Source organism: Aythya marila (assembly GCF_965140915.1).
Source record: "Aythya marila genome assembly, chromosome: 6".
Lineage (NCBI taxonomy): Eukaryota > Metazoa > Chordata > Aves > Anseriformes > Anatidae > Aythya > Aythya marila.
In genome coordinates, this window is record NC_139047.1 from 35,494,397 (window position 1) to 35,521,981 (window position 27,585).

Consider the following 27,585-nt stretch of genomic DNA (forward strand, 5'->3'; position numbering starts at 1 on the left):
TTAACTTATATCTTAAAATGCTCAATCCCTAGTCCTAATAATTCTCCTAATAGCTGATAGGTAGGAAAGATCATTCAAATCAATTTGTTTCAGCTCAGTTTTGCTGTTTCACTTAGGTTTGTACAGAGTCTTACCACAAAGCTTTTCAGTGTTGCCGTTATTAACTTCTTTCATTAACTCAGATTCAAGAAATACATTTGTTTTTAACAACAATAAAGGACCGCAGCCTTTAAAACGTCTGGGTATTTTAGTACTGCTCAATTTCTGAATACCAGATGAAAGAAATATAAGGATTTATCTGGTGTGTTTACTGCCCTCTCTTCACAAGAAAAGTGCTGCATTACATTTTAATTTCTGTTTATTTCCCTAAAACCCTCTATATAATTTCTATTGGATGCAGTAAAAGCTATGGCCGAGCTGAAGATGCTTAGCTGGAGCTTCGCTAAGTGTATGTGAAACAAAGCATCTCGCTCGCTATGGCCAAGACACTGGGCCACGATGAGCAGGTAAGCCACAGCAAAGTACAGCTGGACTTTTATAAACTGAGATGAGTGCATTGATACATGGTTTGGGCCATAGCCCTTTTACCAGCAGCTCTTGGGGTCTCTGCTTGTACCTCTGTTTGCTGCAGGCTCACCATTTAAATGGAGAAGGACTCCTCGGACTGGCGATGCCGAACATCTGTACGTAGAAGGACACATTAAATGACACGGAGAGGTGCGAGAAACACATACCATGAAAGAATCTGGTTGTATCCATACTGAAAATCCCTTTCCTTCCAGTTCTGGACAGGATACGCCAATTGGTTCTCATGGAAGTAGAGGACCTTTTTCAATTTGCCCAGGTCAGGGCGCAGGGCAGTGAGTTCAGCCAGGTTAAGCACCGAGCTTGCAAAGAGGATCCTGCAAACAAGGAGAGCAGTGTTCACCGCCTGCGAGCCTGCTCGCAGGGGTCACCCCTTCCCCTTTGCCTCCCCTTCTCCCCCCCAAGAAAAACATAACCCCTATAGGGACACATCAATAGCTAAGCCTTAATACCATGTAGCAGCATTCGAAGTTTTGATCTCTTAAAAAGCAGCTGCTAAGAACCCAACTAGAAAAGCACTGAATCTCATTGGTCTTCCCGGCTCAGTTACAGAGAGATGCAAAATAAAAAAGCTGGATGGATTTTATTGAAAAAGGCAAGAAAAGCTGTATCTGAAGGACAAATGGAACAAAGATAAGGCTGACTAGGGAATACTTTGCTTGCCAGTTTCATTACACTTTACTTCTTTATGCAACCAACTACTGAAATTCAATATACGAGCAGGAATGGCACATGTTCGTGTTATGACATAAACCTTTTTGATTTATGCAGTACACTTATCTAGTGTTGTCTCTTTTTTTTTTTTTTCACCCTTTTCCTGTGTTTTATTTTTCATTTTTATGAGGTATCCTATATAATGAAATGTTTGTATCCTTGCACCCCAGTCTCACCACAGCACAATTCCACAATCCACAGCGTTGCTCACATCCTTCAGGTATATCAGGCAAGCACAAAGCTAACAAGCTGCTATCTTAGCCTTTTATAACTAAATAGGCTATCAGAAAATGAACGTATTTAAATGCCTACTATAAATTTGTGACCCTACTGAAACCAGTGGTGAATTTTCCCCAATTTCTCCACGAGTGTTTTGTCCCCTGCCTAGCACAGCTTTCAGATAAACTGATGTCTGAAGCTACAGAGAGCTGCAGACATTCATGGTAAAAAATTCTCATCAAAAACATTTAAAAAATGAGATCAGGCATTTTATTGTACATAAAACATTAAGCTTTCATATAGTACTTTTAAATGTAGAACATTTCTGACTTGTTTTTGCTATGCACCATTTTTAGTAGTTCAGATTCAGAATCTGATGTACAAAATGTTTAATTATTTTAAAATCTTTTCAATTTCTTCCTATTTTTGCATAGATTTTAGTGTTCAAGATTTCTACCAACCTGCCATCACTGATATTATAAACTTCCAACTCTGGCTGACAAAACTTGTGCATTTCCCCAAAGAACCATACATAAATAAATAAATAAATAAATAAATTATATATAATTTTATCACCTAGGCTAATATGCACTGTCTTTAGGTAATCTGCATCCAGAGGACAAACACTTCCTAGAGAACAGATCCTGTATCCATCTTAATCAACGTGAGTCGATGCTAATCTGGAAGGCTTACCAAAGTACGAGACGAATGTTATTGCCTTGTTCATCAAATATTTGGTTTTTCTAAAGGGACTCTCAAACAGAATGGCAATTAAGATACGAGCACTGGTTTATTATGAGCCGTACAAAGACCAAAAAATAGTTTTAGGTAAGTCATCACTTCTTTGTCACAAGGAGTAACAAATGGCCTGTGGAGCTCACGGTGGCCTGGTGGCAGATTCAGAGCAGAGGTTTGGAAATCAAAGTTTCCTACAGGTGGTACAATGCGCCTGCCCAGAGATGGTTGGGAGTGAGTTTAGGGTGACAATGACAACCAACAGGAGAAAGCACGTGCCACATACTCCACAAATAAGATTAATGGCTACGTGGGAAGATGGTGGCTATTTCTGGGATGCATCATACCTCATCTGTCCTTTCCATTCCACTGACTTCTCAAAAAACTTTTTTTTGATGAGTTCGGGAGAAACTGAGCTGACAGAGGACAGCGCCTATGCACTTGGCTGCGTTTGAATGAGGAAATGAAGAAAAGAGATGGCACATTGGGACTAAAGGTAGGGAAAGCAGAGCAGGACATGAAGGGAAGGGTGGGAAGAGCATGGAGAGGGTGTCAAGGTCAAGGGGACAACTGGAGAGACAAGGGCAGCAGGGAGCACGATGAGAAATGAGAACAGAGATCCAAGCTTGGGCACCACCACACAGCTCTGAATACTTGAACCCACTCAGATGGAAAAAGGAGTACCTATCAGAGGGAGATGAAAAAGGTGGTTATATCCACGGGAAAGGAAAATAATCCTTACGGTACTGGTTTAGACAAACTGAAGGAATCCAGCAGCAGCATCAGAGAGCTGCAGGCTGGCTTTAGTAAGGCGGGAAAGGACAGAAGAAACTTGGAAAGCTTGAAAGAGGTAGACCTAAATTTTCTACAGTATAACTGGGAAGTGCTAAGAATTAACAAGCTGATCACTTATCACTGCCCAGCTCATAAATAAACCAGTGTCAAGAGAAAATTGTTGCAATTACTAGCTTTAGAACCTGGAAATGACACTGCTTACATTTCTTACTGCAAAAAAAGGACCGAATTGGTAACGGCACCAGAAAACACCCCCCTCATCCACCTGCAGCTCTCAGCGCTTCCAGGACTGACGGCCACAAACATAAGATGCTCTCCTGTTTGTTTCTCTGCCAGCATAAAAGCTGCTAACTACCAGCAATAACCAATTTCTTCGGCTTTGCAAGCCTAAATAACACCTGACAGCCTGAGTCACCGCGAACATGCCCAGGGAGCAGCCGTGGACGTGGCTAATGGACTCACGCAGGGCACTGGAGGATATGCTGCGCTGCATTTCCACTTAACACCTATTACAAGGGGAAGAAGGGAAAGTTTATTATAATGTAACGTGCGACATAAATATATGTCAGTTGTCATTCCGTGTGACATCAACTTCCATTTTACCTCGGGTGATTATTTAAGCAATAAATCCTAACAAGGTGAGCTTTCTGTATCCGGGAGGTAGAGACACAAGGTGATAGCAAGAACGCTCCCAACATGATAATTCCTGACAGCTGCTGCTTGAGCACAAGTTAAATTGAACAGTTTATCTCAGCATAAAGATGTTATAAGGTTTTATGTTTAATTTAAAAAAATTAACATAAAACCCAGAGAAAGCAGAGTTAGGCAATCTTTCACAAACATGACATACTACAATCACTGTATAAGCTGGATTAGTACTTATTACCATGCTACTAGAGAATTAAGCTGTTTTTAGACCACCAAAGAGCTTTAAATTGCAACTTTTGTCTCTGTAAGAGAAACCTATATTTAAAACGTCTGCTAAATTCAAATTAACTGCTACATCATTAACTCGCCACCTCACACAAAAAAATAAAAAAATTAAACTGCCATTATAGCATCCTTATCTAGGCCTATCGTATAATGGATGCGGGACCCCTCGCTAAATACACAGGGCAGCTCTTCGCAAAGCTGAAGGTCACGCTGGTAACGCCCCAGCTGTCCCCTCCGAGATGTCCCCAGGCTCTTTCCACCCCCGGACCCATGGCACGCACAGCAGCACCGGCGCCTGGAGCCCGGCCAGCTTTCGGGGCCACCATCCGCACAAGCCGTGGTCTTACGCTAAGCCTGTGCTTAATTCGAAGCACTTAATAGCCCGCCCGACTTCTGAGGGCCTACTTAGGTGAATTAAGTTAAGCGTGTGCTTAATTTATACAAATATTCAGGGGAGGGAGGCTGGGCACGCTTGCAGACTCAGAGCTGGGATGCATACGGAGAGCAACCTGACCTTTGCTGTTGTCTTTCACGTTATGTTACTCCAACGGACTGAAAAGCCATAAAATTAAAAATAAAAAAAGGAAAGGCTTTTTATATTACCAGCAGACAAAATGCCTGATACAGGTTTCCATTTACATCAAGCAAATTATAGAAGTGAAGGTGCTAAAGTATATTTATTTTGTTTAATAAATCTTCTTCATGTCACGTAACCATGATTTACTCTTTTATGAAACTGCCCTAAATCTTTCAATTAAATTCCCATGCAACCTAACTAAAAACACATTTCGCTTTCCCCCCTGGGAGACCACACAGCGCATATTTACCTATCTGTGGATCTAGAGACCGAACTGTCTGATTCCCTGCGTTTATATCATGAAGTGGTTTTAAAGCAGCAGCTGATGTGTACTGGGACCGTTCCTGGCATCGCCGCGCAAGTGCCCTGCAGCCGGCCCTGCCTGGCGAGGGAGGATTGCTGGAGGGCGAGAGCCCACGGCGGCAGCCCCGACTCTCCTGCACTGCAGATGAAATCAAAGTCCGTGAATCCATGCTGCAAAACAACCACATTCACATCAAACTGAGCCTACGATTGAAGATGCGTCCATCTATGATTTCCTGATGTTTTAATTGGAAGGCCTAACGCCGTGTAGCACACAGCTTTAGACCCTCAGGCCATTCCCCAAAAGTGGCTTTATTCTGGGTGGGATGTGGGACTGCACTGTACCCCGTCACACTGTGCTGCCCCCTCAAACCTCTGCAAAGAGCCACGGAGCAAGCAGAGGAGGAGAAGCGTGACCAGAAGCAGTCACCTTGAGAAATACAAGTTTCACGTGGTGCCTTCAAGCTCCCCAAGGACAAACCCAGGGCTTTGGTTCCTCCATCTCATCGCCAGCATGCAGCCCCCTTGGTTTCAGCCCAGCAACTGAAAACAAGTCCATGGATTTGGCTCAAAGTTATTTTTCAAGTGCAAACTGTACATCAAACGGCATTATTAATGTGTGCAACATTAAACAGAGCGGTTGTTTTCATTTATTACCACACACGTTTTTATACGATCAACTTGCAGAAGTTGCATTTTTATCACTGTATCAAGAATCCACAAATTGCAATCAGACAGAAAATGCTCTTCCATTTTCCATTAAACAATAGATGACTCTGAATTTCTGAATAATAAATACTAATAAATGGTAATATATGACTGTATACAATATAATAAAAATAAATTAACTCTAATGTTTTTGACATGGAATGTACAAATGTCAAAAATGCTTATAGATATGATAACATATATCTCATAAATTAAGTTTTAATAGATAGAGCATAATTTGAGATGTTTACAGAAATAATTAAGTCTTACTATTTTAACGGTCTTTATTTTTCAGAACAAATCACAAGGGTTGTCATGCCTTTCATCTTAATTAGGCCATGTGTTTGTCTTATTTATTTGTTGTGTATTTTCATAAACGTTTACAAATATTAATCGTAAAGAAAAATATTTTTTCCTCTTGCAGTAATTACTATACATACATATAGTACACAGCAATGGATTTTCATGGCTGCCACCAGCTCAGTAATTTGGGATTTGGGGCTTGTCTTGTATATTAAAATGCAGCAAAAATTAATACTTTGTTTTGAACTCTCACTACCAATCTCCTTTTGATATTTTTATTCAAAAAACACTCCCTCATTTTACAGTACACTACTTTGGACTGTGGTTGAAAATCTTTTCCCTGCCGTGACAGACCTTAGCTACATTTTCCAAAAGAATTTACTACCTAGAAATCAGATTTTCCCATTTGTTGTATATACCAAATCCCAAACAACTCTCTAAGCCATCTGTATGAACATCTGCCATGTGATGTACCTGGAGCAGAGGGGGCTGCGTGTCCAGCCCCATTACTGCAGGTCCCATCCTTCCCTGCCTCTCCCCCCATGCTTTCAGCCCTCTGTTATGCCCCCAGGTAGGATGTCCCAGAGCCCCCACTCTCAACCCTCTGGCCTCACTGACGTTATTCACCAAGAGTAGGTCTATAAAATAGCAATTCTCTCACCTTGACAATAATCAAGGGGCTACACAAATGCAGTATCTCATTTGTAAATTATTTAGGTTCTCTGTCAATTCCTTCTTATCCCCATGAATGTTTATCTCAACTAAACAAAGTGTTTTCATAAAATAAAACCTCAAAAATCCATTTTTGGGGGCCAAATTCCTAGCTTGACACAACTATTTGAGAACTAGTCTGAAACACTTACCAGTATTTTCTATTTAACTCAAAAGATACTGGAAATGATGTGAAAGCAGTTAAAACTACTTTTCTCTTTAACACTGAGAAGTGAGCTTCAAAGAGTCTCTTTGAAAGAGAGACTTTTTAGGGAGGTGTCCTGTTTTGTTTGAATTGCTTTGGTTTTTAGGCAACAGCACTGAGGCTTCTTCAGTTTTATTAAGTGTGTGGTACTATTTTCTTTCCCTGATTTGTAATTAAATTTGGCTTCAATTAATTACTGACAGATGCACATTCTTACTTTAGTGGCCAGATTGTTCACCATGGGCTACATCGGCCTCTCCGCTTCCATGAAGAGAGAGGTCGAGACCAAGCAGCTCTTGCTGCAGCGATGGGGGGAAGGAGAAAGCCACAAATCCACATCACCTTCCTCGTTCAGACCTCACACTGTCGGCACTAAATAATGAAGGAAAGGCATTTTATTAGATCAGAACATAAGCAAATCAGTAGCCAGCGGTGGATGGCTTATGAGAGATGTAAAGACTAACTCTGCTCAAATATATGCTGTGAGATACATTTGCAAGAAGGTAAGAAGCAAGAAAAATAAAGTACAAGAAAAAGAAGACAACTATTTAACTAAGGGTGAATATACAGGATGTAGGAATGTATCATGAGAAGACTTTTTTAAAGGAAAAGACTTATAGAACTGGTGTTCTACTCAAACTAACCAGGTAACACTTGAATGGCATTGTTTACTGCTTTAAAGTCTGCACATTCATTTCACTGGGTCTGTTATCTGTCTAATTCTGGAACAAAAAAACAATACGTCAAATTACTGGCATGCAAAATGCAATTGTTCCTACCACCCAAAGGGTGGTGCACATCGTAACACTGCTTGTCAGCAGCAATGCTAAAGAGGAAACATTGAGGACATCTACTTCGTATCAGATGGTGCTTACTGAAAGGGGCTTGAGATGTCCTTTAAATGAAGAAACAGGTATTTTTTCCATCTTTATCTGTAATGATTTCAATATTTTTTTTTGTCGTAGTGGTATACACTCAGTGCATGGGTGCATACAGTGCATATACACGATGCTCTGTGCAGTGTAGAGCACCCTTGCACACAGACCTTCTCCTGAGCCCTGTGAAGACAACACTTAAATGGCAACACCACGTCAGGGCTGGAATGCAGAATGTGAATGGAGGAGTTGCCGTGCAGGTTTCTCCACGCCAAGGGAATGATTTCTATCCAGGAAGCTGCCAAGTAACTGAGGGAAGCGACTGAGCATTTCCAATCATTGGAGATGAAACATCATGAGCACCTAGAACTAGAAAACTCCACATCTTTCCTTCGTTATAAAGTGCAACAAGTACAATTTTCTCACTGAACTCATCTTTGCGTTGCATATATTCTTCCATGTGAATACGTACATTGAGACTTCAGCAAATTTCAAAGCGTGGTGATTTTTTTCATGGTGCACAAGTTAGCTAACTAGCATAGTATTATGTCCTGGCACTTGAACTGCTCCAGCATGGGAGCTTCCTGGCATCCCCGCTACAGGAGCAACATGGGAAGGGCATGGTGCCCCAGAACTGAGCCCCTGCCCCTTGCTCCTGGTATGCGCTCTGCAAACAGGAGATGGAAAACAGCAGAATGTGACAACTTGAACGTTTTTAAGAGGAGTGAGTTCCTTTCCTTGTCCTTCTTGCCTTGACCGGTGGCAGGGAAAAAGTGACTGACCTGAAGCCAAAGAAGCTGATAAATGCAGTGGCTCTTCAAAGGCAGGGTAGTAGCTTCTCTTACAGTGATGGAAATGGATCCAGGATGACAAAGAGACAGTCATCATCGTAAACATATGGTCTTCACTGCGAGCGAGGTGGATTTATCCCAATCAAGTGGAATCAAACTCAATGCAGCACACAGCCACCCACCAAAACCAGTGAGAGTTTCACCTAAGAAAGGCATACATGAATGGACTCACTGACGAATGAAAAGTGAAGTAAAATAATGGCCAATTCCCCTTTATTTTAAAAAGCTTTGGCAAACTCAAAGCTCAAATCTTCTCCCAATTTTCACATTTACACATTTTATATTTTAAAACAACAGAAAACCCATGCGCTTTGCACAATCGCAGAGAAGATGGGCAGGGTCTCAGCAGACCGGTTAGCAGTTTTACATTTCGAGTGCCCCCAAAATTCTGTTCTCCAAAACATTCCCGACTGCCACCTGTTTTGTATGTTGCTTTAGGCGCTTTGATATGTAAACACTTTTTTTTTTTTTCTTTTTTTTCAATTTTCAAGACAATCACTAAAAGGACCTTAGTTTTCTTAGCGAATGGATTTCAGATTTTAATAATATTCCATGGTTCTGATTTCATCTCAGATAATCTATAAACGTCAAGTCCCTCTAAAAATATTTTTATGGAAGCTAATGCTCTTGCAGCTAGTTTTCACAAAAAAAAAAAAATCCCATTGCACAGTATCAACCAAGGCAAAGCTAATGCTTAAGAATGGGGACCTCAAGAAAAGCAGGATTCTTCCCAGAAAACTAATACAGCCCTCGAAAAAACTCAGACTGTCATAAAACCTGAGCAGCTGGCAACTCTGTCACCATGAAGTATCCATATGGAAGACCGAGATGTGTCAAACTACCCAAAACGAGTTTGGATAGTGCAGAAGATGGAATAAATAATTCAGTATCTTCAACACTTTCAACAGCAGGTAGTAGATATGCTACCTGCTTCCACAACGTGCCAAAATGTAACATGCGAGTGAGAGCGAGAGAGAGAATGTGAGTATCTCCAACCTGTTTTCATGAGGAGATTTTGCTCGAGGAAGTTCTCTTTTTAGAGGCATATGATCCGTATCAGATGTTTGTCAGGAGCAGGCAGCACTACAGAACATTAGGAATAACTTAGTAACTTTAATATATATTCAGAAAGTGCACACTGCCTCATACATTTCTATCTATCTCTATATATGTGAGTATCTAAACCAAATGCAGGAAAAAGATCAGGGAAGTGCAAATATTTATTTTTCCCCTTCACACTTCTATAATGCAAGTTGCTGTGGCGTAGTGACAACCTTCCTGCCTTAATACCAACTGAGCAGACCATTCGGGATGATCAGCCGAACTTGCAATCAGAACCACAATTTACATGTTTCTGCTCTGTGTGCATGCAACAGCTCCACCATAAAACTGTACTTTGCAGTGTCAGTCTTCTTCCTTCTTGTAACAGCGACACGCTGGCGTATAAACATACACTGTTTATACTTACAGAAGATAAAGCAACACTTCTGTTGCCTAAGAAATTAAAATACAGCCATTTCGTGCTTTAGAATGACACACAGACGCATGTGTTGTAACAAATAAATAAAAAAGCTCAACTAGAAGAGAGGTGCACGTCAGGACACACTAGGCAGAAGCCTGCAGGAGAGCAGTGCTCTCTGATTTGGTCAAAATCAAGTGTGGTAACTTTCAAACACGAGCATGGGGCAACACAAATTGCTCACCAGCCCCAGGGACCAGGGCCACTGCAGCATCTCGCAGTGCAGTTGCTCCTCCAGTTCCTCCTGCACGCAGAAGGTGATGCTCACAGGGATGAGGGCTGCAGGAAAATCCCTCTCACCGCTAGGTACCAAACCCCCACGGGGAGATGTTTCTCATCCAGCACTTCACCAAACACCTGGGGACAGTGGGTAGAGCAACATTCAAAAGCAAAAAATAGGGAAAATTTCAGTCTTCAACTACTGCACAGTATTTTCAGCCACTAGTCTTTCCTTCAAGATCGTTTCTGAACTTGGTAAAGCCCATACTCGCTACCAGACTTGAACGATTACACCGAAATGGCTGAACGGTCAAATGAAGTGAGAGTTTCAAAGAAGTGAGACAAATACTCTCCTAAATTCAAAAGCTGCCAAGCATATTTCATCAAACTTTCAAAAAATAATTGTTTTGTCTGTTCTGAATTAAGCTGTAAGTGCTTTAAGAGAGGTTTCTCTACAAACATGGCTAAAGATCACAAAGGGGAGCATTTGGATTGAATGGAACCCTTCATTCGTGTATTTCTTAAATAAAACTTGCAACATGCCTGGCATATACCATAAGCTGATTTATTTCCATTTACGTAACGTGTTTTTTAAGTGTAATCTGTATTGATGCCCTATCGCTTTATTTCACGTTATCACAAGAGGCCTTTCTCTGTAACGCTACCAGCAAAAGGGAAGGAAAAAAAAAAAACTCTCAGCTTTGCAGCCTGGGTGAGGCAGCTCCCTCTGCAACGTGGCTGGAGTTGCTCACACGGCACGTGGGGACCAGCGCAAGGACTCACAGAGCAGTGCAGAATTTGAAGGGAACGTGCTAAGCCTACAGCGAGAGCACTTGGCAGCTCTGGATCCGAAGCCTTTTTGAAATGTTCTCCAGGTCCTGGCTCAAAGTTTTGCAGATTTGACCACTGGCTGTTATGTTACAGTCATGTTTGGTCAATTTTTACAATATGGAGACAATCCCCAAGTAAGAAAACCGAACCCCAATGCTGCAACACTGAGATCTGCCCCCGGTGGAAAAATCTAATAATAAAGTAATACTCTAAAAGTAATGCTTTTAGGCTTCCAGATAGTTTAAAATTCTTTTCCCAACTTATCTCATATGCAACCATGGCATTGTGAAGCTTCTGAAATCATTTTATGATCAAATAAAGCACCCAGCTCTGAATGCCCATTACTCCCAGTAACATGTAAGAGAAATACCAGGGTGAGAAGAATATACCAGACACTTTCTAATCTTTAAGATTCAGAAACTGAGGCCCAAGCTTGCTTATCGAGGGCCATGAAGAGAATCAGTGCCACAGTGAGAACTCGGGAGCCCAAGCCAGAGTTGAAGATAAGAGGAAGTCACGGTCTGGTGATTTAATCAATCCCTATATTATCATGTCACTCTGCCTACATATCTTACGGACCCTGCTCACCACGGTACCTGACAGACTTCCTGAATGAAATGTTATCTTCATGAGACCATGCGGAGTGATTCAGTAGTTTCAGATATCACATTTTCAGGCATAGATAGTATGTGTATGCACATATGTTTGTGTGCATTCACACACGAACATAAGTACAGAGACAACACATATCTATAGTACATATATTTGTATTTGTTATACGCGTTTCAATACATAGATTTACTCACACTTCCATCAAATTCCACAATGCAACTGTGAAATGCTATATTCTGAATTAAGCTATTTAAACCGTGGCCAGGAAAATTGTTGACAACAGCTAATTTGTTATTGGGAAAAGATCGTGCAGCTCTCTGCCACAGAAAGCTAAAAATCTGTTCGAGGTGTCTGGTCGACAAGCTTTCGTATCTGCAGACACGGAGCGAAGTGAAATATTTTTGGTCAAGGTCTCCAAATAACACAGTTTTTCCGGTGATGCCTTTGGACTACATGCAAAACCTTTCAGGGACTCTTGAAAAGGAAACTTTGCTCAAGCTGTTTGTCAAGATGACCGGAGATACTCTTTGGAAAGTATTTCAAAAAGAGTTCTGGACCATTGGTAGTTGCACAATCATATGGGATTAATTTTCTGTATATATCTCTACATAGTGCTGGATGAAACAAATTAACTTTAAAATTCAAAGATCTTTACACAGCCCTGTGCTCTTAGGTACAGATATTTAAGCAATCTCTACTTCCTGTCAAACACTGAAATGGATATTAAATTACATGAAATTATTAGGGAAAAAAAACTAGCACGATTTCTGTTCTATTTTCTTTGTTAGCTCCTGCATCTTGCTATTTCTCGCACTGAGTGTAAGAGATAATTTATTATTATCTGTGATTTTAATGCCTTCCTCAATTAAAACACTATGTGTGTGCTGGACATACAAGGATGCCTCTGAAGCCCAGATGCAGTCTCACAAGGGTCTGCCGTAGGAGATAACTCCAATACCTGGCTCAAGAAAACAGCATTCATTTACCTTGTTCCTTTCTGCAGCATCTTGAGACGATTTCAAGATGTCATCTGTTCATCCACTTTTCTTTCTTTTCTTAAAAAGAAATTAACAAGCACACGCAAAAGGGGAAATGTGACCATTCCTGGCTAAACCCAAACCTCCAACTTGGCCCTGTGACCACCACCCAGAGGTGCTCAGCACAGCGGGAGCCACCCCAGCCTGCAGGCACACCAAGAGGGGGACGTTCTCATCTAGACTTCATATGTGGTAGTAAAGAAAAGAATGCATTAAGGTCATTTTTGTCTGTTTTTAAAAAAAGAATATATGGGAAATCTCCCTCTCCCTCTTTCTGCGGGACCTGTGGATTGATGCAAGCCAGTAGAGGAAGTATAAAAACTTATATTCTTTCTTCCTTCTTGCTCCTGTGCTTGGACAAATTACATGTATTGAAGGAGGAGCAGGGCATTTGTGAAAGAATATAAAAAATTACACCCGTTGGGGATTACACAGTGCAGTGTCCTGAACTGTCCCACAGCAGACCACCTTAGGGCTACTGTTTCAAGTAAAAATTAAACATTACACAGAAACAGTTCAAGGTTGACATTTCCCAGCTTTGTGTCAAGTTACATTATTTGAATGAATCTCAACTTTTAAAAACATCAAAACAGCAAAGAAAAGCAGATGAGGGCCGTATAAAAAAAAAAAAGGGAAATAAGACTCTTACTAGAAGCAAAACAGCCACCCAAGTTGAGTATTAACAGTGGTAGGATTAGGTAATGATGTCTTTAAAAAAAATGCCATCCACTCTTTTTATTGCAAATTTAATATGAGAAATGCTTATTACTCTAGTAGCAATTCTTACCCACTCTCTTTCTCAGGTTGCACACATCAGTTTTTGCACGCCTGTCTCACAAGAGTCACTGGATTAGGCTGAACCCAAAAGAAAGCCCAAGGTTTACACACAGCTGCTCTCCAAACCAGCACCAGGCTCAGGGTCCGGAGTTACACAGAGCAGCTACGGCTCGACCCTACTAAATACAGCCCCAAAAGTACAGGAGCAGCTCTTCAGACAGATGGAAAAAAATATGCAGGATTTTTGTCTAAGTTACCCTTGAAATCCTATGCAGTCTTTAATAACAGAAAGCACTCAATCGCCCTCTTCTCTCAACTCCCAAGCACTTACAGAAAGCCTGTTCTTAACCCTTCTGCGCAGACCAGAATTCCCTTTCATCTTCCATTTATTTTCATTTTTACCTGAAAGGGAGAGAAGAGTTGGGCTTTTATGCACAACAAATGAACGGGACTTAGTTGCAGTCTATTAGATTGTGGTCTGCTTCTACGGACAGGAATGCATACCTGAATTTCTGCAAAAATAACAATTTTGCCCTTCTGATTTAAGTATGGCATATATTTAATGTAATGTTCATCCCTATATGTTCTCACTGTTTAAGAACTCGGTGCAGGTGTTATTAATAAAATAAATTTATTTTTAAAAAGGATGCTATTCTATAAGCTTTGAAGCTCACACATAGTCTAACTTAACCCAGCTTTGGCTCATCTGGTCTTTAAATGACTTCTTTCATGTGGTCAGCCCACGAGCCATACGTACTGCTGCTCAATCACGCCACTGTACATCGTCAGCGTGAGGATGATTTGCATGATTTGCATTTCCTGTACCATTTGAGCTTCAATGAGCTCTAAGCACCACGTACAAAAGAAACCACTGCCAAGTAATGCAAAGATTTTAGTTAAACCAGATGAGACTATTTTAGTCAGGCTGCCAATAATAAAAAAAAAAAAAAAAGTCTCAGGGATATCCTGTTAAATAAGGATTTATTTGTAGGGAATCTGAACCTTAGATGAGTAGCTACATTTAAAATATAAAAGTTGCATGAATTTCTTAATAAATACGGCCTAACAGCAAATAATTCAGTGAGAATATTTTTTTCAGTGTTCCTAAGGTTTTGGCACCACATTATGTTACTAATTTATTTATTTAATAGCACATAAATGGGTTCTGATTACATTAGTTTTCCTAGTATATAAAACTAAATGTAATTAAACTGAATTAACTGATTGCTAGTTAAACTCTTCCCTATGAAAAAAATCTTTTATTTTATCACAAATGATCAATAAAAGCTGTTGGACGAATAACTATGATAGAAACAGCATTACAGTGGGCTCAATGAATAAGTACGAAAGTGTAAAAAAATGTAGCAGAGCCTCGTCGTCATGAAAAACAGAGACAGATGGGGAGACAGACCTATATGATGCTACAAATAGCAGAATATCTTGTAAGGATTTCAACAAATGTTTTAAGACCTAGTCAAAATTTGAAAAACTACAGATTTGCTTGCGGTGCTGTATTTAAGTTCACCTGAAATCCAAGCTATAAAATAAGCATTGCATATATTGTCAAAGTTTCAGAAATCACAAGAAAAATACAGAGCATCCTTTGAGTATCTGTAAGATCTCTTCCAGATAATCACACAATTATCGATGCCACTGTTCAGCATAAGCCCTGCATTAGCTGATAGTACAAAAATGATTCGGGAAGTTTGCTTTAATAACTACTTTAAGAAACCTGCCTGAGGTGTAGCCCATTCCCAAGTTAAAAACAGAAGGTGTGAACGCAACCTTCACGTGCAATATTGCATTTTACAACAAGTCTCTGCCTAAACTGGGAGATGAATTCAGTCACTAGAAAGATTAACATCTAATAGCATGCTGATACGGTGCACAGCATCTGACCAGCTGAGGGGCGTTCATCACGTACGCCTGATAGCAAGCGAAGGCAGTCTGTTAGAGCTCTGAAGGAATCTGCATATAATCATGCGTAATGAAAACCACAGCAAACTCCCATTGCTGCTCTTTCCAGAGGACATTCATTCTCAGAACATTAAGTTGCGTCTTCATTTTTCCTGATTGTTGAAATGTTACCAAATATAAGACAAACATAAGCTATTACCAAAGGGTTAAATCCTGTCTGGAATACAAAAAAAAAAAAAACACTTTATCCATTGCTGTCTGCAAATACACAGTCAAGAGCATCATAACAGGTATAATTCTATGCTGTGGCTGTAAAATATAGTAATAGAAGTGGTCACCATATTAAAAATGCATTCTGTCATTTTTCCACTTAGAGATCCCCTGTATAACACTCTTATTTAAAGGTCAGCTAATTTTATTATGGAAAGTAACTAATAACCTTTATTAATTCTTAGACTCGCAGATTTCTAGCACGTCAACCAAATAAATAATACATCAAGGAAATACAATACGAACCAAGCTGTTGAATACAGCCTCTATCGTGTGGGCAGAAAAAAAAAATAATCTGTATTTGCAACAGACAAAAAAGGTCATTAGAAATTTAATAATTTTTTTTGTTGTTGTTCTGGAAATTAGAAAAGCTTGTATAGATGGAGCTTTTTAACAGTGATTCTGCTCATGCTCCCCCATGGTCCAAAACACCCAGAGCATCTAATGAGGTGCTAAAGGCACTAGTTTAAGCACTACCAATAATCCCCAATGTCATACAGCACCTTTTCTGATCATTTTGGACATGTCCAACATTGGAGCATCTAACTGAGAATTCTGCTCACAAACTTTTCTGCTGAGTCTAATTTACTGACTAATGAACATGAAAATATCAAAGTTAAAAATGCATGCATTTATATTTTATCCTTGTGACATCTCCTGTATGGAAAGTACTATTAATGTTGCACACTATATAAAATGATTCAAGAACATCCACGGTTTTATTAGGCGTTTTTGTTTTACATAAGTGGACTAGAATGCAGTACTATTCATTATCAGCCTTTCCCAGCACACTGATTTTGGTTAGTTTGCTCCTAAGAAACATTACTGGGCTTGAGCCTAAAAATAGATTGCTATTTTTGGCTATTTAATCACATGAGGAAAAGAAACAGTTTGTATCAGTCTTCTTTAATTTACAAAATAATTCCACGGTGCACCCTGCGCATATATCATGAAAATCACTGGCACACCACCGTCAGGCTCGCGCAGGGTAAGCTGCATGCCTGCTGCAGCTGAAGCAAAATGTGCTTTAAAAGATTCCAGCAACAATAGTCTTGTGACTAAATAAGAAACAGAAGCAGAAGCCATGAGCCAAGCAGATACCTATCGGTTTCCTTGAGCTTAATCTGATTAAAACATGGCTCTCAAAAATGTTAAATAGAATGCCACGTCAGAGAGCAGGCATATGATAAAAATAGTTCATGACAGGAAATCATTATTAAACCAGCATTACTAGTGTATCTGTTATGGAAATTTCCCTGTAATTTTTCAAGGTTTCCCCTTATGCTTTTCTTGAGTTGTCTGTTACACTTTTTTTTTTTTTTTCCTCAATGGCGTTTAAGTTTGAGATGTAAAAAGAAAATTATCACTGCAATTTTCCAACTAGACTCTGCTCAATACCATCTCAAGTATGTCATACATCATCTTGTCATTCACTTTAACAAGAAATCACATAATATTCATAGGCAGAAAATAATCCAAAACGGGCAAGTGCCACTATGGCAAAAACACATTCATATGACATGACAGGAAAAATCTTAAATTCAATGGCTTTCGTAATGAAAGCATCTCACAAAATTTTAAGTGGGGGAAAAGCTGCAAGGAATGACACGAGAGCTCTTCTAGAGTCCATCAACCAGATTTAGGAAAACTGAACTTTCGGTAATATACTATCACGGATCAATATTAACATTTTTAAAATAAATAAAGTAAAATTCAGCACCCAAGAAAAGCCAGCCATTCCTGTCCTTCTCACTCTCACTGTCCTCCTCACAAACATCCCCTGGATCACAGTGCCTTTGGAGCACCTCATAAAACACAGGCTTTTCTTGCAGCATCTTGTCTTGCTCTCAGTTACCTACTCCAGGAAAAACTTTTACAAAAAAAAATACTTAAATGAAATACTTTTACAAGGCATTGTCTCACAAGGCTAAGTCCTATTAATAAAAACCTATTTTGGCATGCTGTGGAAATTTCAATAAACCTCACCCCCCAAAATCTTAGTTTCTCTTTTCAGTATTGTTGGTGAGGAGGAAGCCACCACCACGTGGTGTCCTGGCTGCAAATGGGGGTTTAGGGCGATGCTGGATGTGAAGAGGAGCCCGGGTGTAGGTATCTGCCCCTCAGCACCAGCCCTGCAGACCGTGGCCCCTCAGCGCCGCCCCGCTGCCCAGAAGCAGGCCACAGCACTGCTCGGTGCAAGCTAGGTGAATTTCAAGCTGTTAAATTTCAAGCCCGACCCGTGACTCAGAGTCATTTGCCACAGAAATACTGTAAGACACACACGTGGCATGGGGGAAACCATGAGGAAGGAGGTCCAGACATTGTTCCTCCAGACATGTCTACACGGGCCTGGGGCCCGGCTGTAATTGAGCTCCGCACACCTGAAATCCAAGCGTGACAACGCACCTTGATAAGCAACAAGATTTTTTTCAAAATAGTAGAGCCCCTGTATGTTTTTTGTTTTCTAGAACCTACATCATTTTTGTCCTTTGGTGTCAGCCCATCTGTCCCACAACAGCCAAGCTACGTCTGACCCAGCATGAAGGGGACTGCACATCCTATTGCTGTGGTGCTTAAGCTTTATTCCACAAAGAGTCTTCCAAGACTATCTATTCTTCCTAATATCCCTCCCGCATTAAGAAATTATTATCTACTAGAAGGAGTAATCAGCTCATGGTTTTACTACAGTCATCCTCCTTGACAATGCAGAAAAATACCCGAGCATGAAGCATTAGAGAGTCAAGGTTCAAAACATCCAGATTTATTCAGATAAATGCAAATTTATTTAGATCTCAAGGCAACATGATTGAACGCTGACTGTTGATACAGAAATGCCCAGCTGCTGGCAAATCCAGAGCCTGCATCTCTGCAATAGACTTCTACCAGGACATGTGCAATGTCAGAGGGAAGGATGCACAGCCTGAAATGCCAGGAGGAAAGGCCAGTGACAGTTAAAATGTCAGAGCATGGCAAAACACAGAAAGGGAAGGAGCGTGGAAAGCCAAGATGAACTAAGCTGGAGTCATCTGCAAACTGGTCTGCAAGCGGTGCCTGCAAATAACTTCCAATGCTGTTAAAAAGCCAAATAAAACACAGAGGATCAGCCACACAACAAAAGCTTACTGGGAAGAACAGAACTGCTCTCCCCCAACACCAAAACCCTGAAGCATGGACGAGGCAGGGCAGTTATTCTGCCTTCTGAATGGCAAAGAAGACCCTAAACTAATGGATACCCATGTCCACGAAGCAGGACCTCTCTCCCCGCACTGCCCTGCCAGCTCCAGCCTCCCCAGGCCCACGACAAAGGGACAGCACCGCACATCCCAGCTGGAGTCAGGGCTGGGGACAGAGCAGGCTCTTTGCACCACAAGCATGTCCAACAATATGCCCTTCTCTTTTGCTACCCCCCTCCGATCCACTTTCTCTATATTACCCAACGAAACAAGACATGGTGCAGGGGAAAAAGAAGCAATCTTGTGGCTCTTAACAGTAAAAATATGTATGCATACGTATTATATGGAGGACCAGAATACCTCCAGTCACCGAAAGCTAAATGAGTCATCCACTTCAGAGGAATGACTGGTAAATAAACAAGAATCTGCAGAGCTATTAACTGCAAGTAGCAATTTCAACCTATGACATGAAGCATCCTATGTACTAAAACCACCGATACATCATACAGCAGAATCACATGCAAAATAACCTCTCACCTAAAGAAACTATTTTGCTTAAGAAGCCAAACAAAAACAATCTAAAATATTTATTGCCATTAATTTTATCCTTGTTCCATAAACTGCTTAAGAGACATGACATCATGCTAACTACCTAGACCTGTCTGGTTGATAATAGACCAGATTTTATGCTAAAGACTAAACTGCAGAAACATGAAAGGGTGCAAATCTACAGGTCATCAGAGATGCTGAACACAAATCTGACTTGCCAAAGCCAGAGCTGACAGTCCTGCAAATATAGAAGGTCTGGTGGTGGCAGAGGCTGACAGCAGAGAAACAAGTCTTGCAAGCCTTTTGCAAGGTTACTGCCCACAGCTCCTGGCTACGTGGCTTCTCCACAAGCCAAGGCATTTCACAAAACACAGACTGACAAGTTTGAAAAAATGCTAATCCTAATTAAAGTTCAGAGCTGGGTGTAGTTGGGAAAATGTTCAAAAGTAGCCATTAAAGAGCAATCCATCTCCAATATAGCAAAGTGCATCTCGAGTCAGATCTTCTCCCCCCAGTCACAAACATCCCTTGCTTTCCACGTGGCACCCTGCAAATGAAGCGAATGCCTCAGCACCAGTCATCTGTACCCAAACGCAGCCACTGCCAGGAATTCAGACGCAGACCGTGAAAAGTCAACCAACGCCTAGCGTCTTGCTTCCAGGTCACACCACAACCGAGGACGGGCTGATTTTCAGGTTCCAGTTTGTACACAATGAAAGTCCAAAACAGCACCGCCACGACACTCGCAAATCAGTTCAGTTCGGTTTTAAACATAAAAAACTTCCCAAAACTCAGAGAAAGAACAGCTAATGAAATTTAGAGTGAAGGAGACAAAGAATCATTGCTGAATGTGTGTACCACCTAAGCCTAATTTTACTGCAGCCACAAACTACACTGCTTCTTCCTATGAACTTGTTTCAGCTCCTCTTTGGGGCAATTAGAAATTTTCAATCTACCAAGAGAAAGGTAATAGACAAAATAGTTTTGGTTGCTGCAATTCTGGAATTAATTAATGATTTCATCAATTTTACAGCATATATTCGTCAAAAGTTTATTTAATAAATTAAAAAATTAGAACATTGCTGCTTTCTCACTCTGAGTAATCTCCTCAAGAAGAGTATTTCCAAACATTTAAAAGAAAAGTGTTTTTTACAATAGGAAAAATAAATACACCACATTTCAAATCCATTAAAATATAAAGTTCTGGTTACAGGCGCAACAATCTGCCTAATTAGTTTTTCCTAATTAGCAGGATGCTCTAACCTCTTTAATAAGACTTCTGTGGACAGAATGTTCCATATTGGTTATCCATCTGAGGGAAAACTAAACAAATACTTCTGGAGTACAGCTAATAGACTGAGCGTGGTCAGGCTTTGTGGTCAGAAGGCTGCTTGCATGGTCTGGCACTTAATACTGGCAATCTGCAGAGAGACGAAATCCTCTACCTAAAATGCACCACAGCTCGCATTACAACCCCCTTGTAACACTGATATTTTAGAGACAACATCAGAGATACTACAAACAAGAGTTAATAAAGGTACAGTTTTAAATTCCACAGCACGTGCTGGGGTGGAAATCAAAAGAAATGAACACACGTATAGTCCAAAATGTACTGCGCTAGGGTGAGCTAAAGACATAAGGGGAAGGCAAATACCAAAGTGATGCACACTCAGGTTTTGTACCTTCCTCTTCATGATTCACTCATAGTCAAGCAATTAATAGGCAACAGTATTATCTTTGACTACTATCTCATCCCCTAAAAACACATTCCCGTTATTACTATATTTCGACCACGTAATGCAAAGACTACTGGCTAAGAGAAGTGCAGAGCCCCAGCAACATCTGTGGTCAGCGGCAGATGTCGGAGATAAGAAAATTCAGGCCCCTGTTTTGTTAGGAGCTTGCAGAACAGCTGCTGAGCTTCATCCCAACAGCTGAAATATGCTTCACACAGCCTAAAAATGCAGGAAGCAAGCAAGCAACTCAAACGCTCCTCCACCCAAGCTCTGAACATGTTGGTGTTGCACCCACCAAGGGATCTCTTGAAGGCAGGGGAAAGCTATTAGATCCTTCAGTATCTAAGAAAACTGAACCACGTGCATAAAAAACATAATTGAAGAACAGTCCTTTGGAAAATGCCTGCCAGAGACACCATAAATCTTGTCTTCTAATATGACTGAACCCCAGAGACCCCATGCAATTCACAATGTCTATGACATCTGTTAATGCTGGAAAACAGTGTTTTAGAAGTGTCCTGTTTTGAAACTTCTCTCTATGACATCTTCCTTATGATCTTCAGTTTGGGGTAAGACCTGAGATCTGTGTTTAAAGCACTTAAGACCTGAACACCTCAAGAGCCACAGAAACTCCTGAAGTCTGATTCAAAAGTAGCTTGAGGCCACAAGGTCCTCTGCGAGGCCTTCATGAAATCTCGTAAGAGTAAGCACTACCGTAAACCAAATTCAACCCATATAAACTTGAGTAGACTGTGACGTTAGGTCTAGAGAAGACAGCTCTGTAACCGAGTCCACTTCCACACAGGGTTCTTGACGGGTATCTTGAAGGCATCATCAAAAGCAAACTTGTAAAGACAAAGGTTCGTTCTAGAGGACCCTAAGCAAACAAAATTCTCTCCCAGTCTGAATATTGATGTTTTATGAAAGTAACAGAGAGAAAAGGAGAAAAGAGCAGGGTCATTCAGCATGTCCTGTACGATACCAGGGCAGGCACAAAGTTGCTAATTGCTCCTGGGATAACCGCAGGTCATACAAAGAGGTGCATCATGCCCAATGGCGAGCTCAAGTTCCTCCCAAAGCATCTACTGATTTTCAGGGCGCTGATTAAAAAAAAACTCATTTAGAGGCTGCTCTTTCCATCCTAAAGTCAAAAAAAGAACAAACAAGAAAAAGACTAGTCTAGTACCAAAGACAAAAATAATTTTGCCAAACACAGCAAAATAGTGAGGCTGGTTGTGGGGAACCCCTGCTCTCCTTGCCCATCACCACTTTACCTATTAACTGCATCAGCCTCTGCCAGTGTCAGGATGAACTGGACATACTTGAAGGAAAACAGGGCTAAAGCACACATTCCTTTTTTGTCAATGGCTACAAGGCAGACAGAAGTTATGTCTGGCACTGTAAACACTATGATGTAGCGTAGTTCCTTCAGAAATAACATCTAATTTTGGCTCATCTACAATTTATTACAGGACAGCTATAACAAGAGAAATTCGCCTCCTAAAGTTAATTTAGGAATCGCTTCCCTCCAAAACAAAATAAATAAAATAAAAGATAACTTTTTCATTACAGTTTCTCCAGAAATTCATCTCGTCTTCTTGCATAATTTTAGTATCTTTAGCGCTATTTCTCCAAATGCATTTGGCATATAAAATTTTTAGCTGCTGCTATGTTTTTAATAAAATTGATTACCAGGAAATTTCTGCATATGCACAGTTTAAAATAATTCTGTTCCTCAGGGTTTAAACATAGAGATGTCGCTATGTATGATAACTGTTTCATGTTTAGTGAGTTACAACTGTTCTGTCACAAGTATGAAATGCATTTTGCTCACAAAAGCCAAAGGCACTGTCAAACCTGCAGCACTCTGCAGAACAGTAAGAAAAAATGCCTGCAAACTAACTGCTACTAGATAATGGTCCCATTTATCATTCTTAAATTCCATCTTTAATTAAAAATGGGATATTCTTTTACATAAATAAAAATTGCAGATATTCTCGAATTACTCCTCTCCATTTTTTTTAATTCACCCATATGTAACATACATAGCATTATATGCATTCAAAAATGACTTCATATAATACTCCATGGAAAAGATCTTTCCACATTCCAAACAGACACACATCTTCATTATATGCAAAATACATTATGTTAAAAAAAAATCACTCAAAGAAAATACACATTAACAAGACTCATAGCAGGAATACTACTTAGCTGCAACAACAAAAGAAAACAGTTGAAATAAATTTTCTACTGCTTTTTTAGAATAATTTACATTTGGGGCATTTTTTTTTAACCTTTTTATAAATCATTAAACATTGTAAATAGTTATGTCAGTGAAATAGGTATGAGAGAAATGTTAGGCCCACTCTAGATATATCTTTCCTCTTAGTAATTACTAGAAACTGTATTGATAACAGGTATAAATTCTTCCAGTAAGCCATGTGAAAAAAAATAAAATCAAGTATCTACTTTTGATGTTCTGCCTGGTGTTCTTTCCTTCATTCTTTCTTAAAGTTGCTATTATACAGAAGCATAAGGTCTACTGCGCAACAAGTAAAATTAAGAGAGCTAAACCAAAAAATGATGAACAAGTCGGCAAGGTTATAAACATAAACAATAAAAAAATTAGTGCTCTGAAATGGAAAGCATTCTTTAAAGTGACTGTGTCCACTGGACCGTCAGAATATATGTGCAGGAGGGAGGGAGGAAAAGACAGGGACAAAGGACGGAGGCAAGAAAGGGAAAATAGTGTCCAAGAAAATAAGGAGATTGCAAAAAAAAATTCATTATACAATAAGAAGAAAAGCCTTTTGGTTGCTTACTATTTGTCAAAGATATTCAAATGAATAGACAGAATCTACTTAGGTTCTTTTTTTTTTTTTTCCAAGGGAGGGTAAATTAATCATCATAATAAATCAAAGCATACCGATATCAGGTATCATTCCCAAGACACTTGGGCTTACTAGCGTAAGAGGGAGGAGGAGGAGGCAACAAATTGATCAAACTACAGTTTGGAGGAGTCAGAAGTCCGTATTAAATTTAATGCAGTCCAACGCACCATCATTTGGCATATAATCAAACTACAGGCTAGGTATATGCTGCATACTTATTAACAGCATCACAAATCACAAAGTCAAGTATTTTATGGGTCGGTTTAGATCAGCATTTCAGTTTGATTCAGAAGAGTGTTTATGGAGCGACTCTGACCACCACCCTCGCTTACTGCACCTCAGCTCTCAACAGAGTGGTCTCCAATGCCATGAACCGGATTTTTTTAGATGAAACTAAACCAGGAGGAGATGCTTCTGGAGAGTATTTAAAGCACTCAGGCCACCTCTTGTGGAGTGCACAAGAAGCAGGGGACACTGAATAAAGCGCCGCGTGATGTTGGCCCAGGAGCACTGCTTCGCCCTGCAGCCTCCCCACAGCCCTACCAAGCTGCAGCACGTGTTAACAGCCATCACCTGCCTACGTAGCCACGTGCAGGTTGCAATCCTGTAAATGGCTGTAATCACAGAGGAATCAAGGAGATAAACCCAGAAAACACCCTTCAGCACATTCCCTGAAGTGACCTACCTTTCAGTATCTCAAAGGCTGGCTTGGCGCGTTCAAAACGCACACTGCAACTCTGGGGCACCCCAGCAGATGCTAACAAACACGCCAGAGCTGCGTGACCGAGCTGTAGGAGTTACTGGTTGTCCTCCCAGCTCAAAACACCCACGTCGGTGCCCACGGCAGTGGGATTCTCTGTAGGAAAGGCGAGCGGGGGCTGGTGCGATGTGGGGTGCCCTGATGGCAGCCCATGGTCTGAACTGGCTGACACAAAAAAGAAAGCAATAGGGTAGCACTCAGGGCTGAGCAACACCAGTTGTAAAATTCATGAAGAGTGCAACTGCTCAGAAAGCCTGTTTTGAAGGCTTTTCTTTCCCTACATCACTTAAGTAGCCTTAAGTAGCAATCTGCTGCCAGAAAAACATCCTGTGACAAACTGTGAGATGGGAGAAGTGACCATATGAACAAATATTTTAAATCGTCCCATCTGCATTCCATTTAGAAACCTCCAGCTTCTGAAAGGTTTAACATTGCCACGACAAGTCCAGGATACCTCCCGTGGTACAACTGGACGTCACGTCCAGGGGCCCTCCAGATGCTCTGCTGCCTCGTGCCTCTGCTCCGCGCGGCAGATCTGACCACAACATGCCTCCTGCCAGCAGCCCTCGTGTCTACAGCTCCTCTTCACGTTGGCTCCACACTAACCTTCCTAACGAAATTCTCAAATTCTTGGGCAGCTGTAGTCTGGCAGCTGAAACAGCCCTGGCAACCTGAAGCGCGGCGAACTGAGTTTCACAGAAAGGCGACCTTCAGTGCATGGGGGTCAGGATAACGCTTGCAAAAAGAAAAAAAAACATCGGTGTTAATGGAGATCTTCTCCCAAACTGTTTGGCTACAAACAGTTTGCATTACATAAAATCTCTTTTTTATTCTAAATAATTCACAAAATTCAGCTGAGCTGTAAGTACCCATTAAGAAAGCTAGTTATTTATGACACCAGAACATAAAGCAATAAATCCAAATCACGTACAAACCAAGTATCTGACAAAATTTGTATTACTTGTTTTATAGGTACAAAAAAAAAAAAAAAAAAAAAAAAAAAAAAAAAAGAGAGAGAGATTAGGAAAAAAAACAGCATAGAACAACAAAAAAATCAGGATTTTTCTCTTTATTAGATATAAACCAAAAGCTGTTTCCTTCCCCTTGGAAGATCAAATTAGTGTTACGGACTAAAATGACAATGAATTCTAGAAAGTATCATATTCTTTATAATATAGTACTGTATATATTTGTTATTTGAAAATAGAAATGTAATCTATAAGTAATCTAGAAATAAAATATATGCGCAGCAACCATTTAAAAGGACAGATAAAATACTCATTAAAATCCTAAGTGCAGAAATACCGAATCATAATGCACAATTTCATTACATTTTACTGCTAGCAATGTAAATATCAATTCTCCAGGTGATTCATAAAATTCATTTTAGAAAGAAAAATAAGGATTTCCCCAGGCACTCGAGAACATAAAGGAAAAACACATGCTACAGTTTGAAAAAACAGACTGTTCTTTCATTGTCTCATCAGAATATTTTTCTGGAATTTCAGCAAATCTTTTACACATCAAACGGACAACTGCCATTTCACATTAGCACTGTCTATAGATCATGCACCAGTCGCAACTAGCTTACTTCCCGCTCCCGCACCTCTCGTTGCATTGTGTTAATCATTCTCATCTTATTTGTGCCGAAGTTGAGATCATATACACTTCCACTGACTTCAAAGGAGGGAGCCTTGATTTAAATTCATCTAAAACCCCTTTTAACTATCCAAATTGTGAAACAGCTTAATAACAGGAGCGTAGTTGAGAAAAACGCACGTCGGGCAAACGATACTACTAAACTTTTTTGGAGAGAAGTGTGCATGTGGGGGGTTTACACACCAAAAAAAAATGTAAAGAAAACCTGTCACTTTTAAAATGAATAGCTACCATCTGCCAGGATTTTATCTGAGGCAAAGTTGATTAATGCAAAGTGAATGTTTAAGATCATATTGCTGTCTGCCTGAATAAATTTCAGGTAGTTTACTTACAAAATTATTTGTCCCATTTCTCAACAGATTTTTTGGTGCTGTCACTGGGTGTCATGTGTGTCCCCCCCCAGTTTTACACAGCCAGACCTAAGAATAAAAACATTCACTCTCAAAACGTCGCAGTGCACAAGGACTTCACACGCCAGAACTTTGCTTCTGGCTGCCCTGCGCCGCGGCAGCGAGGTAATTAATCTGCCCAACAAAGGAGAGCCCACCTCCTTCACCGACTTAGGAAAACTTTCCGGCAGCCTCTCTGGGATACTGAAAGTAAAATTTTAGCAGTCTAGTCCTAAGCAGGGACAGAACACAGCAGTGGTGTTATTCAACATATGAAATGACTCTGTCCTGAGACCTTATTTAAACCTTTTACCAGAGCAGTAACCTTAATTTACACTGAATACCTATTGAAAAAAAATAGAATGAACAGATTTTTTCTTTTGTCAGCTTTAACAAAGCATGGATTTATATTAGCATTCTGATAAAAATAATTCTCAAATACATTAGATTTTATACTCTTCTGAAGTTTACTCTATGTGGTAACATTTTCCAAAGTTTTCAGAACAGATTTGGGGCGGTATTAAGCTAACAACACCAAGCCCCGTTCTGCACGTACGTCCCCACGTGACACGCTCTCCGCATCAGATGGCCTCCAAGCTCCCCGCAGCAGAGAGGAATTCACACCCCTTATTCAGGCTGGGACAACCTCCATTATCCGGGGCTATAAAGTGGAGGGGATCATCTGCGACACGCTGCAGAGCTTCGTGCGCTTCCATATGGGCGTATGTG

At 40.4% G+C, this 27,585-nt stretch overlaps 1 protein-coding gene across 18 annotated transcripts in view; it reads right to left on the minus strand.

Annotated features, from left to right (window-relative positions):
* GTDC1 (glycosyltransferase like domain containing 1) overlaps positions 1–27,585 on the minus strand; it is a 193,132-nt gene that overhangs the window by 102,417 nt on the left and 63,130 nt on the right. For 16 of the 18 annotated variants that reach the window (XR_014317809.1, XM_082763537.1, XM_082763547.1 and 13 more), the window contains one exon: positions 735–902. The exons of the other annotated variants lie outside the window; for them this stretch is intronic. Coding sequence is in view for 15 of the 16 variants with exons in the window: in XM_082763537.1 (XP_082619663.1) it covers positions 735–902 (168 nt within the window). In the remaining variant the exon portion in view is untranslated. The remainder of the gene's footprint in view (positions 1–734; positions 903–27,585) is intronic. 18 annotated transcript variants of the gene reach the window in all.